Here is a 16,415-nt window from a genome sequence, read left to right as displayed (position 1 = left end):
TACGAGAAAATGTAACAATTACTTCCAGCCTTCTCATTAATCAATAAACCAAAACCTAACATCATAATCCTACTAGAACATCTACATACTTATCCCTAACATTACAGATTTACATATACCAAAATACAAATAAACATACAAAGAAAACAGCTTAGATCTCAAAACCGACTCATTACAGTTACAATAAACCCGTATACAAAATCTCAGACACAAAAGGAATGCGTCTATAAACTGGCTAGATATATCTGTATACCATACAGCCAAAACTTACGTCAAGAACATAGCCATGAAAAACCAATATCAGGGTGCTGACAGTCTATAAGTACATCTTAACATACAAAAACCTAGAATATAACAGACTAAAAAAAAAACACTTCATATGGCAAAGAACAATACCGTTGTATAATGCTATACAAAGTACATTGAAATGACAATTAAAACAAAGTATCGAAAAGGGAACATACAACAAGCATGTTGAATACCTATAAACCTACACCATACACCACAGTATTATCTTTGTATAACACCTTTGAGGACAAAAAGAAAATCCAGTCATACTTAGATCATGCCTTGTGTCACCTCAAACCTTCAGACACACAAATACTGTGAGATGTACCCTCTCACACATACACACAATGTAGTGCAACAACACTACTTACATATTATATTCAAAACCTTCTTAAAAACAATGTGAATAACATATCTTACACAACTACCCAGACCAAACTCACATCACAAAAGAAGCTTATTTATTATATTACCAAACATACCACACACGCTAACATCTATACACATTTCCATACTCAAGAAAACTAGCCCGCCGCAACCCCTTACTTGACACTTAAATCTCTTAAATCCTTCAACCTGAATCTACGATAACCTTCAGTAAATGCTGTCTCCCATCTTCCCCCATAAAGATCCCTATTGCGGCACTTTGTTCTATACATCGTGGCCCCTAACACTCTTATCCTTTCCTCGACTCCCACCTCCCTCATTGCCCAAGATATATAAATAAAATCAGTAACCACATACGCAACCGCATTCACCACCTGCTGACTCCACCCACCTATATCTAAACTTAACACCCGCAACACCTGTAATCCTTCCCCACCCACTAACCTAACTACCCTACTTAGCCAGACCCTCACATCTTCTAAACAAGTACAAAAGTACACAGCGTGAAATATAGTTTCCGGACATCCGCACGCTTTGCACTCCCCACCCTCCCTTAATCTCCTATTAAATAACACAACCCCAGACGGCAAGATCCTATGTAAACACCTAAACATAACCTCCCTGACACTTGGTTTTACACGTAGTTGTTGAAGACATTTCCATACAGAACCCCATGCATACATAGGGTATGCCCCCTCAACTGCCGCCACCACAGACCCACCCCCCGCCCTCTCAAGAACCTTCAATTTAAGCTGTTTCGGATCCCTTACCGTCAGTAAAACTCGCAACATAGCCTCCCCAAACATTAAATCCCTACCCCTCCACCACCGTTGCATATCCTTGCACAGTCTTTCAAGGCCCCCCCCGCTCAGCCCCTCCCTCACAAACCCCCTTTTCAGAAACACACTCAACATACGCTTCTCAAGAGGTATAAGCCCCAGCCCCCCCTGGCTAACGGGAAGCGACACCACCCCTCTACTTAGTCAGTCACAACCCGATCCCCATGTAAATCTGAATACCCGCAGTTGCAACCGTTGCACCTCACACCGTCGTAACGGATATATTGCCACCACGTGCCATAACTTGCTATACAACAGGACATTCGTGACTATAACCCTTCGATGCAACGTTAATTGCTCTGCCCTCAAACCTCCCAATCTATTCAAAACTCCATCCACGGTGTACCTCGAATTTGCCTCTTGTGCATTCCTATCATTCCGCATGTACACTATCCCACATATCAACAACTGATCCACCACACGCCACCCACCCTCAACAGTCTCACCATTATGTACACTATCCCCTAGATCCAAATACTTGGACTTTATTACATTAATTTTCATCCCCGTAGCCTCACCAAAAACGTCTATCACCCTTCCTACCTTATGTAAATCCCTCACATCCCTCACCAAGACAGTCGTATCATCCACGTAACCCACTATACCCGCTTCCCCTTCTCGTGCAAAACCAACCCTCGCTCTCGCCATACTCCACCTAACTGCCCTATAAAAGGGTTCCTGAAGACATGCAAACAAAATTTGCGACAGAGGGCATCCCTGTCGCAAACCCCTTCCCATCTGTATGCTATCACCTAGTCGTCCATTAACCTGTATTCTCATAACTGCACCCAGATACAAAGTTTTTGCCCAAGAAACAATTTCCCTCCCGAAACCCAACCAACGCATAAAACTCCATAATGCATCCCTTTCTACGCTATCATAAGCAGCTCTCCAATCCAGAGCCAAAACACACCCTCCCCCCTCCCCCCTCCCCCCTATACATTGATCTACCCGGTATGCCATATTGTCCTCTATCAATTACTTTACCTAAAACCTGTTTGATTCTGTTCCCTAATACCCTTGCAACATAAGCGATATTGCACGGTAATCTTCTACCGTGGTCTGTCCACCCTTCGGCACTAATACAACAACAGCAGTCCTTTGCTGCTCACCCATTGCCTCATCTTCCTTCATTACATTGAACAATCTGACTAAAAATCTCCTCAATACTTCCCAGTTCTTAACATAAAAATCATTAGGCAACCCGTCTACACCCGGTGCCTTACCTAAACTTGCACCTGCTATAGCTTGCCAAATTTCCCCTTCCGTAATCTGTCCTTCCAAAGTCTCCCTATCTCTACCATCAAGCTCGCATTGCACATAACCACCCATTTCCCTTAAAGCATCATCTCGTATACCCACATGTTGTGCATATGATCTAAACCATGCATCAAGATATCCACTCATAACTTCAGTCGACATCAATACCTGCCCTTCCCTATACCCTCCCATCCCCACATGAACAGTTAATCCCATCATCTCCGTCGCCGCTCTCCTCTTATGCTGTCCTCTCAATACACACGCCGATGGCCTATCACCCCATAACACCTCCTCCAACCCCGCCAAAATGCGCGCACCATCAAATCTTTCATTTTGCAAATCCCTAATGCTCTCCTTTAATCCCTCAATATCTCCCACTGGGTAACTAACCCTCCCACGTTCGTAGCAAGCCCTCAACTGCCCCTCAAGATAAGATTGAAACCCATACTTTAACCTATTATATTCCCTCCCATTACGTACATAAAAATCCTTAATACCTGATTTCGCCACCGAGTCCCACCATCTAACCAGATCACCATTCCCAGGTGCTTCTGCCTCCAACCCCTCCCAAAACTGTTTAAATGACTGTCTATATTCTTCTTCATGCAACAACTTTACATTTAACTTCCAATATCCCCTACCCCTTCGTGGCAACCCCTCCCAACCCAAATCCACCATAACACCCCTATGATCAGAAAATACCACATCCAACACCCTCACCCTATGTATTACTACCCTTCTGGGGATGTACAAACGATCGAGCCTAGCAGCATACCCACGCCTAATAAATGTATGCTCTACCTCCCCCCCACAGATATCGATCAAACCCACCCCTGATAACAATTCTCCCAATATTCCCATACAATGCCCCGCCCCCCTCGGTTCCACATCCTTACGCCTTATCACACAGTTCTATTCACCTCCTATCACGGCTACCCCTGGCAATCCACACAAGTAGTAAACCAGCACGTCCCTCACAAATTTATTCTTAATGCGTACGTCTCCCTCTGCCGGTCCATACACACACACCAACGTCATCTGTACCTGACCCCATAATCCATCCACATGTATCACCCGCCCCACCCCCCCGTCAACATGGCAGGCAACCAACGGGCTAGTTTCCTTTACCAATATAGCCACACCGCCTTTCAATCTGACTGCATGTTCAACATACACCTTATATCCCTCCACCTTCAACTCATAACCATGTCTATAATTATGCTCCTGCAAGAACACAACGTCAACACCATGACGCTCCAAAAACTCCCTAAACCACTCACACTTTCTCTGCGACCTCAAACCATTGATGTTTAATGTCAAGCACTTAAAACCGACAAAGGTGGTTTCCCTCTTGACACAACCTATTTGTCACCTGATCGCCTCATTGCACTCTTATCCCTCCCCCCCCCCTTTTTGTGCACTCTTACTCGATCCCTGTCCCTGAGTGTCTTTTGAACCCCTCTGCGTGACATCCGCCCATGTTTTCTTCCCTGAACGTTGTGCGGGCGTAAGCACTTCATCTGAATCATAAAGCACTGCTGCGCGCTTTCGCGTCGTACCGTCGACCTGCATCTCGTCATCAAGCTCATCACCACGATGAACCTCAACCTCCACCGTATTCACCGACAAGACAGCCTTGTCACACACCTTAGGACGAACTACCTTCGCCCCTCCGTCCTCCATAGTAGTCTCAAGGTCCAGGACCGTGCCTTCTTCCTGATAAGGCCCCGTGCCCAAAATATCCACAAGCGTCGTCCTTATCGATGCTTCCTCCTTGCTATCATTCACTTCTGCGATGATCTCCAATGCCTGAACCACGTCCAAGGAAGGGGAGTCCCCCCCACTCGTAGCACCTGCCATCTTCTCTGCCCTCTCAACCTCCTCACTCTATGACGTACTCTGCAGAGTCAGTGTCGAAAAAGGCTGCTCTTGCTCCACTCTCCTCACCTCTATGTTTCTTCATTGTTGCAGGTTGTTGTCTCCACGTCCTTTACCACATTGCGCTGCCAGGTGTTCATACGACCCACACAAACGACAAGTGCGTCGTTGCCCTGCATATGTCACAAATACCTGAGTTCTGAAATCTTCCATCACCACATACGACGGTATAGGATGTCGTATCGTCATCTTTGCAGAGTACGTACCCTCAGGTATCCCCATATACGTACCAGCTGACCATCTTCCTGCAGTAACTGTGTGTACCGTCCCATATTTACTCATGGCAAACCTTATGTCAGATGCATCCGCCTCGAATGGCACATTCCTGATCTTCACCCAAGTGAAGTAACTTGATACATCATGCATCCTCACCGTGACAGCATGATTCACAGGTATGGCCACTTCCTGAAACTTGTTCACCACTGTCTCGTACATACTCGCCGAAATGAATTTAAGAAATATCCTCTTCGTGCCATTCAACTCAAGTCCACAAATCTCTTCAGTAGCTACGCCGTAGGTGTCTCTAATTATTGCTGGTAGAAGTAACTCCATAGACGGCCCCGTGATAGCTCCACTGGTTAATTCAATACAGACTGTATTAACCCGCCGGCGACAAGCCTGCACCATGTTGTGAAAATATTACTGCACCCAGTCAACACCAGGGGGTAGCAGCAGCACACGTCCTCTCTACTCAAGGGTTGAGAGACGAATGTTCACCATACCCATCCTGTGGGCGGTAGTCAAAAGATTACAGAGGTGCATAATTATTCAGCTCACACACCGTTATCCGTGGCTCGACCCCGGTACAAGTGGAGCCATTATGACGTGTTTCCTTAAGACACCTGCTGTCCATGTTCACTTATCAGTAAAATAGGTACCTGGGCGTTAGTCGACTGGTGTGGGTCGCATCCTGGGACAAAACTGACCTAATTTGCCCGAAATACTCTGCATAATAAGTGGCTTTCTATATAGTAGTATGTCACAGATGCCAGCTAGGGCTGTAAACCTTGTACATGTACTTACAGAAATAAAGATCATTATTATTATTAACAGACCACGAGGGCAACAAAGAGTGAGTTAGAATGCTTGAGTGTGAGGGATGCTGGAGCTGTCATGATGCTTCTTGAGTGTGAGGGATGCTGGAGCTGTCATGATGCTTCTTGAGTGTGAGGGATGCTGGAGCTGTCATGATGCTTCTTGAGTGTGAGGGATGCTGGAGCTGTCATGATGCTTCTTGAGTGTGAGGGATGCTGGAGCTGTCATGATGCTTCCCTCGGATGCTGTTCACTTTGACTTTAATGTGTTATCATAGGTAATGTACACATATATATGATAATTGTACTTACGTGGACCTGTACGCTAATTTACTTAATAATCAACCAGAGGCCAGGTTTCTCATGCATAAGACAGTCAGAATTCGTTTCCCTTACTTTACCTTCTGACCTTCCCAGGGCAGCTGGAGGCATCTACCAGGTCAGGTGGTGCTTGCACCACATGATGCCCACATGATGCCCACATGATGCCCACATGATGCCCACATGATGCCCACATGATGCCCACATGATGCCCACATGATGCCCACATGATGCCCACATGATGCCCACATGATGCCCACATGACCACATGATGCCCACATGATGCCCACATGATGCCCACATGATACCCACATGCCCACATGATATTCACCTGATGTCCACATGGCGCTCACATGCCTACATGATGTCCACATGATGCCCATATAGTGCCCACGTGATGCCTACATAGTGCCCATATGATGCCCACATAGTGCCCGCATTATACTCACATGATGCCTACATGATGCCCATATGATGCCCACATGATACTCACATGATGCCTACATAATGCCCACGTGATGCCCGTATGATGCCTGCATAGTGCCCAAATAGTCACGTAATGCTCACATGATGCCCACTTCATGCTCACATGCCCACATCATACCCACATAGTGCCAATATGCTTACCTAATGCCCACATGATACCCACAAGAAGCCCACATGGAGCCAACATGATGATCACATGATGCCCGTATGATGTCCAACTGATGCCCCCATAGTGCCTACATAATGCCCACATGACGCCCACATGCTCACATGATGCTCACAGGATGCCCACGTGCCCACGTGATGCCCAAATTGTGTTCTCATGATTCAGACATAGTGCTGACATGATGCTCATATGATGCCATATGATGCCCACTTGATGCCCACATGATGCCCACATGATGCTCACATGATGCTCACACGATGCCAACATGATGCCCACATGATGCTCACATTATGCTCATATGATGCTCACATGATGCGTACATGATGCCCTTATGATTTCCACACGGTGCTCATATAGTGCCCACATAATGCCCATGTGATGCCCACATCATGCTCACATGGTGCTCATCAAACGGTTCCCAGCCCATCATGTGTTGACTTTGTGACCCTCCCATGACCATAAAACACCCTGACTGGTGAACCAACCGGATATAATGTGTCCAACTATCCTGTTTAATTTCAGAGGATTAGAAAGCAAATAATGATCTAAAATTTAAAATTAATATAAAAAATGACACATCACATCACAGTCCTGACAAATATTATAATAATCTAGACAGGGCTCTAACAAGTAACAAAAACCGATCTGAAATGAGACAAGGCTGTAATTACGTCCATGTTTTTAGTGCTTCACATAAACCATACCACGGGTGGGGTTTGAACCCGCGGCCAGAGAGTCTCAAAACTCCAGACCGTCTGGAGTTTCGAGACTCTCTGACCGCGGGTTCAAACTCCACCCGTGGTATGGTTTGTTTACAATCGAGTCATTACGATTTCGTGAGTCATGTTATATACTCGTATACCAGAAAAGTCTCTTGGCTGGAAGGAAAATGATTGATATATTCATATATGGGAAGGAGTTGATACTCACATATGAACGGGTAGAGGAACTGCAAGACAGAGGTCACGTAAAAGCCAGGTCTTCCGAAGGCAGCGTTGACGAGGTCCTGGTAAGTGAGGACTTGGGCGGTGCGAGCGACGGCGATCATGAGGCAGAGAGCAACGTCCGTGATGACAGCCACCAGTACCAACAGCAACAATCCCACACCAACACCAGCCTCGTGCAGTGCGTACGGCATCCCTGGGTCAAGAACACTGTTATGTGTTGATAAATTACATACATATACAACACTTGGGTATCTTTATTGTGGAAACGTTTCGCCACACAGTGGCTTCATCACTCCAATACAAAGAATAGTTGAAAGTTAAGACACTTGTGCAACATCTGGTTATCTTTATTGTAGACGTTTCGCCATCCAGTGGGGCACGGGATGGCGCAACGGCTACAATAAAGATAACCAGATGTTGCACAAGTGTCTTAACTTTCATCTTGTCGGTATTGTATACCTGTCCTGCACAAAGAATAGTGAAGATGTGAAGGAAATTGAGGTAATCAGTCCCTCAGCCTGGAGTAGATGTAATCAGTCCCGCAGCCTGGAGTCGATATAATCAGTCCCTCAGCCTGGAGTCAATGTAATCAGTCCCTCAGCCTGGAGTAGATGTAATCAGTCCCGCAGCCTGGAGTCGATATAATCAGTCCCTCAGCCTGGAGTCAATGTAATCAGTCCCTCAGCCTGGAGTAGATGTAATCAGTCCCGCAGCCTGGAGTCGATATAATCAGTCCCTCAGCCTGGAGTAGATGTAATCAGTCCCGCAGCCTGGAGTCGATATAATCAGTCCCTCAGCCTGGAGTAGATGTAATCAGTCCCGCAGCCTGGAGTCGATATAATCAGTCCCTCAGCCTGGAGTCAATGTAATCAGTCCCTCAGCCTGGAGTAGATGTAATCAGTCCCGCAGCCTGGAGTCGATATAATCAGTCCCTCAGCCTGGAGTCAATGTAATCAGTCCCTCAGCCTGGAGTCGATGTAATCGGTCCCTCAGCCTGGAGTCGATGTAATCAGTCCCTCAGCCTGGAGTCGATGTAATCAGTCCCTCAGCCTGGAGTCGATGTAATCAGTCCATCAGCCTGGGGTCGATGTAATCAGTCCCTCAGCCTGGGGTCGATGTAATCAGTCCCTCAGCCTGGAGTCGATGTAATCAGTCCCTCAGCCTGGAGTCGATGTAATCAGTCCCTCAGCCTGGAGTCGATGTAATCAGTCCCTCAGCCTCGAGTCGATGTAATCAGTCCCTCAGCCCGGAGTCGATGTAATCAGTCCCTCAGCCTGGAGTCGATGTAATCAGTCCCTCAGCCTGGAGTCGATGTAATCAGTCCCTCAGCCTCGAGTCGATGTAATCAATCCCTCAGCCTGGAGTCGATGTAATCAGTCCCTCAGCCTCGAGTCGATGTAATCAGTCCCTCAGCCTGGAGTCGATGTAATCAGTCCCTCAGCCTGGGGTCGATGTAATCAGTCCCTCAGCCTGGAGTCGATGTAATCAGTCCATCAGCCTGGAGTCGATGTAATCAGTCCCTCAGCCTGGGATCGATGTAATCAGTCCCTCAGCCTGGAGTCGATGTAATCAGTCCCTCAGCCTGGGGTCGATGTAATCAGTCCCTCAGCCTGGAGTCGATGTAATCAGTCCCTCAGCCTGGAGTCGATGTAATCAGTCCCTCAGCCTGGAGTCGATGTAATCAGTCCCTCAGCCTGGAGTCGATGTAATCAGTCCCTCAGCCTGGAGTCGATGTAATCAGTCCCTCAGCCTGGGGTCGATGTAATCAGTCCCTCAGCCTGGAGTCGATGTAATCAGTCCCTCAGCCTGGAGTCGATGTAATCAGTCCCTCAGCCTGGAGTCGATGTAATCAGTCCATCAGCCTGGAGTCGATGTAATCAGTCCCTCAGCCTGGAGTCGATGTAATCAGTCCCTCAGCCTGGAGTCGATGTAATCAGTCCCTCAGCCTGGGGTCGATGTAATCAGTCCCTCAGCCTGGAGTCGATGTAATCAGTCCCTCAGCCTGGAGTCGATGTAATCAGTCCCTCAGCCTGGAGTCGATGTAATCAGTCCCTCAGCCTGGAGTCGATGTAATCAGTCCCTCAGCCTGGAGTCGATGTAATCAGTCCCTCAGCCTGGGGTCGATGTAATCAGTCCATCAGCCTGGGGTCGATGTAATCAGTCCCTCAGCCTGGAGTCGATGTAATCAGTCCATCAGCCTGGAGTCGATGTAATCAGTCTATCAATCTTGGTGCATTTTAGTGGCTCAGTTTAAATATTACTTATTGTTATTAAATTAATAGATCTTGGATGTAGAGTAGTAGGTTGGTAGACAGCAACCACCCAGGGAGGTACTACCCTCCTGTGGTAGTAGGTTGGTAGACAGCAACCACCCAAGGAGGTACTACCCTCCTGTGGTAGTAGGTTGGTAGACAGCAACCACCCAAGGAGGTACTACCCTCCTGTGGTAGTAGGTTGGTAGACAGCAACCACCCAAGGAGGTACTACCCTCCTGTGGTAGTAGGTTGGTAGACAGCAACCACCCAGGGAGGTACTACCATCATACCAAATGAGTGTAAATGGTGTCTTTATTCTGTCTCATAAACATGTAAGATTTCAGGTACGTCTTGCTAGTTCTACTAACACTTAGGTCACACTACACATACTTGTACACGTTTATGTATACACACTCATTGAGTTTTCTTTGAGTTTATCTTAATAGTTCTTGTTCTTATTGTTTTTCCTTTTATATCCATGGGGAAGTGGAATAAGAATCTCTTCTCTGTAAGCCATGCGTGTTGTAAAAGTCAACTAAAATGCCGGGAACAATGGGCTAGTAACCCCTTTTCCTGTGTAACTTACTAAAAAAAAAAGAAGATAACCATCAGAGTGGGATGTCTGAATGTGCGTGGATGTTGTGCGAATGATAAGAAAGAGATGAATGTGGATCTTATGAATGAGAAGAAGCTGGTTGTCCTTACTATAAGTGAAACTAAGCTGAAGGGGGTGGGAGAGTTTCAGTGGGGAGAAATAAATGGGATTAGGTCAGGGGTTTCTAATAGAGTTAGAGCTAAGAAAGGAGCAGCAACATTGTTGAAGGATAAGTTATGGCAGGAGGAAAGGGTATATAAATGTATAAATTTAAGGATTATGTGGAGTAAAATAAAGGTTGGATGTGAAAAGTGGCTTATAGTAAGCGTTTATGCACCTTGGCAAAAGAGAAGTGTAGAGGAGAGAGAGAGAGAGATTTTGGGAAATGTTGAGTGAGTGCATGGGAAGTTTTGAACCAAGTGAGAGAATACTTGTGGTTGGGGGTCTTAATGCTAAAGTGAGCAAAAATGTTATGGAGGGAGTAGTGGGTAAATTTGGGGTGCCAGGGGTAAATGAAAATGGGAAGCCTTTAATTGAACTATGTGTAGAAAGAGGTTTGGTAATAAGTAATACATATTTTATGAAAAAGAGGATAAATAAATATACAAGGCATGATATAGCACGTAATGAAAGTAGTTTGTTAGATTATGTATTGGTGGATAAAAAGATGATGGGTAGGCTTCAGGATGTACATGTTTATAGAGGGGCAACTGATATATCGGATCATTATTTAGTTGTAGCTACAGTTAGAGTAAGAGGTAGATGAGACAAAAGAAAAATGACAACAGCAAGTAAAAGAGAGGTGAAAGTGTATAAACTAAAGGAGGAGGAAGTTAGGGTGAGATATAAGCAACTATTGTCAGAAAGGTTGGCTAGTGCAAGCATGAGTAGTGGGGGGGGGGGGTTGAAGAGGGTTGGAATAGTTTTAAAAATGCAGTAGTAGAATGTGGGGCAGAAGTTTGTGGTTATAGGAGGGTGGGTGCAGGAGGTAAGAGGAGTAATTGGTGGAATGATGAAGTAAAGGGTGTGATAAAATAGAGAAAAAGGTAGCTTATGAGAGGTTTTTACAAATCAGAAGTGATATAAGAAGAGCAGGGTGTATGGAGAGTAAAAGAAGGTTAAGAGAGTGCAAAAGTAGAGCAAATGATAGAGTGGGAGAGGTATGGTCAAAAAAATTTGCTGAAAATAAGAAAAAGTTTTGGAGTGAGATAAACAAGTTAAAAAAGCCTAGGGAATGCATGGATTTGTCAGTTAAAAACAGAGTAGGGAAGTTATTAATGGGGAACTGGAGGTATTGGATAGATGGTGGGAATATTTTGAGGAGCTTTTAAATGTGGATGAAGAAAGGGAGGCGGTAATTTCATGCACTGATCAGGGAGGTATACCGTCTTTTATGAGTGAAGAAGAGCAGGATGTGAGTGTGGGGGAGGTGCATCAGGTATTACGTAGAATGAGAGGGGGGTAAAGCAGCTGGAACTGATGGGATCATGACAGTTAAAAGTGGGGGGGGGGAAATAGTGTTGGAATGGTTGGTGTTTTTGTTTAATAAATGTATGAAAGAGGGGAAGGTACCTAGGGATTGGCAGAGAGTATGTATAGTTCCTTTATATAAAGGGAAGGGGGATAATAGAGTTTGCAAAAATTATAGGGAAATAAGTCTACTGAGATACCAGATAAAGTGTATGGTAGGGTTATTATTGAAAGAATTAGAGGTAAGACAGAGGGTAGGATTGCAGGTGAGCAGGGAGGCTTTAGAGTGGGTAGGGGATGTGTAGATCAGTGTTTACATTAAAGCATATATGTGAACAGTATGTAGATAAAGGTAGGGAAGTTTTCATTGCATTTATGGATTTAGAAAAGGCATATGATAAGGTGGATAGGAGAGCAATGTGGTAGATGTCGCAAGTATATGGAATAGGCAGTAAGCTACTAAATGCTGTAAAGAGATTTTATGAGGATAGTGAGACTCAGGTTAGGGTGTGTAGAAGAGAGGGAGACTACTTCCCGGTAAAAGTAGATCTTAGACAGGTATGTGTAATGTCATCATGGTTGTTTAATATATTTATAGATGGGGTTGTAAAAGATGTAAATGCTAGGGTGTTGGGTAAAGGGGTGGGATTAAATTATGGGGAATCAAATACAAAATGGTAGTTGACAAAATTACATTTTGCTGATTATACTATGCTTTTGGGTGATTCTAAAGAAAAGTTGCAAAGGTTAGTGGATGAATTTTAGAGGGTGTGTAAAGGTAGAAAGTTGACAGTGAACATAGATAAAAATAAGGTGATGAGGGTATCAAACGATTTAGATAAAGAAAAATTGGATATCACATTGGAGAGAGGGAGTATGGAAGAAGTGAATGTTTTCAGATATTTGAGAGTTGACTTGTCAGCAGATGGTTTTATGAAAGATGAGGTTAACCATAGAACTGATGAAGGAAAAAAGGTGAGTGGTGCACTGAGGTATCTATGGAGACAAAAAACGTTGTCCATGGAGGCAAAGAAGGGAATGTACGAAAGTATAGTGGTACCAACACTTCTATGTGGGTGTGAAGCTTGGGTTGTAAATGCTGCATCGAGGAGGCAGCTGGAGGCAGTGCAGTTTTCGTGTCTAAGGGCAATGTGTGGGGTAAATATTATGCAAAGAATTCGGATTGTGGAAATTTGCAGGATGTGGCATGCAAAGAGTATGTAACCTTTATTTGAAGTATGTCCACATTCTCACATAGGCTATCTCGCAAACCAGCAAACCAGGCACTAGGGTCTGACGATCAGGACCTCATCATCAGATAAGTACCTAGGTTCAGCCAATCATAATGAGGATCTGGCAACTGTGGATGTGATGTGGTTACCACTCACGTTTTCACCCTTGTCATTTTAATTCTGCTGTTGGTTGAAACATGGTTGTCTATTTGTCTCTTGGCTGCTGTTCTGCCTTTCTACCATGGCATGTGTTAATGCCTATTTGCTGTACATAGTGTATATAGTGTACATACTTCTGCTTATACTTGGTGAAGGATAATATAATTCAAAGTTTTCTGCTGTGTTTAATTTGCTCCAAGCTCCCTTTTTACACCCAGGATGCAGACCTTGATTACCTGGGTTGTAATACAGAGGCCTGTCTGGGAGCTGAAGATGGACTTAGAGCAGTTGAGCCTAGAGTTGAAGCTGGAGCAGGAACTAATCTTTATTGTTTAGATAGCTTGCTATCTGGCATTGCATCAGCTTTGCCAATGCATCACGAATTTTGTGTGTTAACTTTGCATTCGCTTCACTATGGTCAGCCTTGCTATTGTGCGAGTGTGCTGTAGTTGGTTTTGCTGTTCTGTGTCAGCCTTGCTATTGTATTCTGCAGTCATACAGTGCATAGCTTGAGCGTGTTTTGCAAATAGCATATTATGTTGGGGCTAATGCCACCTAGATGAGTCAGTTAGTATCTGAATTCACTCTATTAAACCTGCCCAAGTTTTCTCTACAGCATTGTTGGCATTGAGTATTGAAGCACTCTTACTGCTGCGTAGCTGCGCCATCTCCTCTGACTGAAGAGGCTTATAAAGCATCTTTGATCAGAGGAGATGGCACACCAGACTGTTGTTTCTCCCTCTACAGGAGGTAAGCACATATTCTCATTGAGATTTTTGCAAACAAATGGGAGAGATGCAGCCCCTGGGCAAAGCCAGCAGTCTGAATTTTCAGGGTTGTCTGGAGGTGAGTCAGCTTCATTGGCGCTTGAGTTAGCAAAAATCAATCTTGAGCAGACCAGGGAACAGCAAGCACATGCTAAGGAAGAGTTTAATAGAAAGAAGGAGAGGAGGCAGTTTACACAAGCTGTAAATGAGTGGTTTGCAAAAAGCAGTACAGCTCATTCCTCGTTTTAATAAAGCCGAGCCTGAGCAGTTTTTCGAAGCATTCGAAAACCAGGCTTGAGCCTTAAGGTGGCCTGAACAACATGGATAGGTCCTACCCATCCCTTTGGGTAGGACCTACTCCCACTGGGGAATCCCACCTACCAGTGACTATGCCCTCATCTCCTACACGCCCCTATCCACGGACGCCTACATAAGCGCCAATCTCCTTGCCTGTGCTCCAAAATATCTACAACCACGGCGCTTTCCACACCAACTCCAAGTTTGAGGGACTGATTACCTCATCTTTTGTATATAGTTCTACTGTCCTCTAATTATGTCCTAGAATCTGTATTGATAAAGCCACTAGATGGCGGAAAGTCTACAATAAAGATAACCCGATGTACAAGTGTCTTAACTTTCAGCATTAGGCATCATTTGTGTAAACAGCATTGTTTGGTAAGGCACAGGAGTTTACACCAATGGTAAATGACACTGACTTTGGTAATTGTCGTGTGGTGAAAAACCACGGTTCTTAGTGCTCATCAATGTATTTCCGCCAAATACAGAAAGGAATTTCAAGCTAGGCAGACGGCAGCTGGGGCAGTCATATGTTGATTTCGTGAGACAGCAGACCAAAGCCGTTACCAAGTGGTACCAGGCAAGCAATGTTGCTAACTTCGATGATTTAGTGCAATTAATATTGATGGATAACTTACTGGAGTCTGTTGGACCTACAAGACCACTCTTTGGCTACTGCATTGGAGGCAGCCAGGTTGGCTGATACTTTTGAAATTAACCGCTCCTTGTCCGAGCGGTCTCATATATCTTTTCAACAGCTTGGCATGAGCAGAAATCTTCAAAGAAGAACTCCTGATTGGATGATGATGTGCCAGGATGAAGGAGAACGACGACGTCAGCCAACTAGTCACCTGGTGAGCCATGTCACTTAATGGTGGGGTTATCTAAGAATCAAGTAAAAAGTTTAACTGGGCTTCTACAATCTTACCCTGATATCTTTTCGGATGTTCTGAAAAATGTACACTAGGATATCATGACGTAGATGTTGAAAACTCTATGCCTATTAAACTCTCCCCCTACATAGCTAATCCTGAAAAACAGAGGCTACTTCAGCAGGAGGTAGACTTTCTGTTAGAGCATGGGTTAGTGGAAGAATAATCTAGTCCATGGGCTTCGCCGTTCATCCTTGTTAAGAAAGCTGATGGAGGTTTTCGAATGTGTACAGACTACCCTAAGGTGAATGAGGTTACCATTCCAGACGCTTACCCTCTGCCATGTTTAGATGACGTAATCGATTTCGTGGGTAAGGCTACTTTTGTCTCCAAATTAGACCTCCTTGAAGGTTACTATAAGGTACCTTTGACAGGTAAGGCTAAGGAAATTTCAGCCTTCATAATTCCAGGAGGTCATTATCACTATACAATAGTCCCCATCGGAATGAAAAATTCCCCTGCATCGTCCCAGAAACTGCCGTACCTTCAAAGGACTTGAAGGCACGGCAGCTTATCTAGATGATGTACTTATAGAGTCGGATACTTGGGACCAACACATGTTTAGGCTTAAAGCACCACCTAACTGCTAATTTATCCAAGTCATCCTTTGGCCAGTCTATTATTAACTTTTTGGGCCATGAAGCAGGTAGTGATAAAGTGGCCCCTAAGTTTGCTAAAATTCTTGCCATTAAAAATTATCCAGTGTCACAGATAGGAAATCCCTCCAAAGTTTCCTAGGTATGGTAGGATTTTACAGAAGATTCTGTAAAAATTCTGCAGATATTGTAGCCCCTCTAACCTTACTTAAAAGTCACAAAGCCCCTTTTAAGTGGACCTTAGAGTGTCAAGGCTCTTTTAACAAAGCCAAACTAATTTTTTGTACTGCACCCATTCTCCTGTCTCCTGATTTCTCTGGGGTGGGGGCAGTACTTCTACAATCTGGGGACGATGGGTTGCAGCCTGTGGCTTATTTCTCCGCTAAGTATCAGCCGCACAAGAGGGCCTACTCCACAATTGAAGAAGAAGCCCTCGCTCTGATAAT

At 44.8% G+C, this 16,415-nt stretch overlaps 1 protein-coding gene across 1 annotated transcript in view; it reads right to left on the bottom strand.

Moving 5' to 3' along the window:
* The window catches only part of LOC138853369 (putative sodium-coupled neutral amino acid transporter 11), a 185,730-nt gene that overhangs the window by 47,593 nt on the left and 121,722 nt on the right, over nucleotides 1–16,415 (bottom strand). Inside the window, exon 3 of the mRNA XM_070089613.1 lies at nucleotides 7,650–7,859. Coding sequence (XP_069945714.1) covers nucleotides 7,650–7,859 — 210 coding nt within the window. The remainder of the gene's footprint in view (nucleotides 1–7,649; nucleotides 7,860–16,415) is intronic.

The sequence above is a fragment of the Cherax quadricarinatus genome, chromosome 29 (genome assembly GCF_038502225.1).
Source record: "Cherax quadricarinatus isolate ZL_2023a chromosome 29, ASM3850222v1, whole genome shotgun sequence".
Taxonomy (NCBI): domain Eukaryota; kingdom Metazoa; phylum Arthropoda; class Malacostraca; order Decapoda; family Parastacidae; genus Cherax; species Cherax quadricarinatus.
The sequence above is the reverse complement of the archived record's forward strand: the minus strand, read 5'-3'. Positions and strand labels throughout refer to the sequence as shown.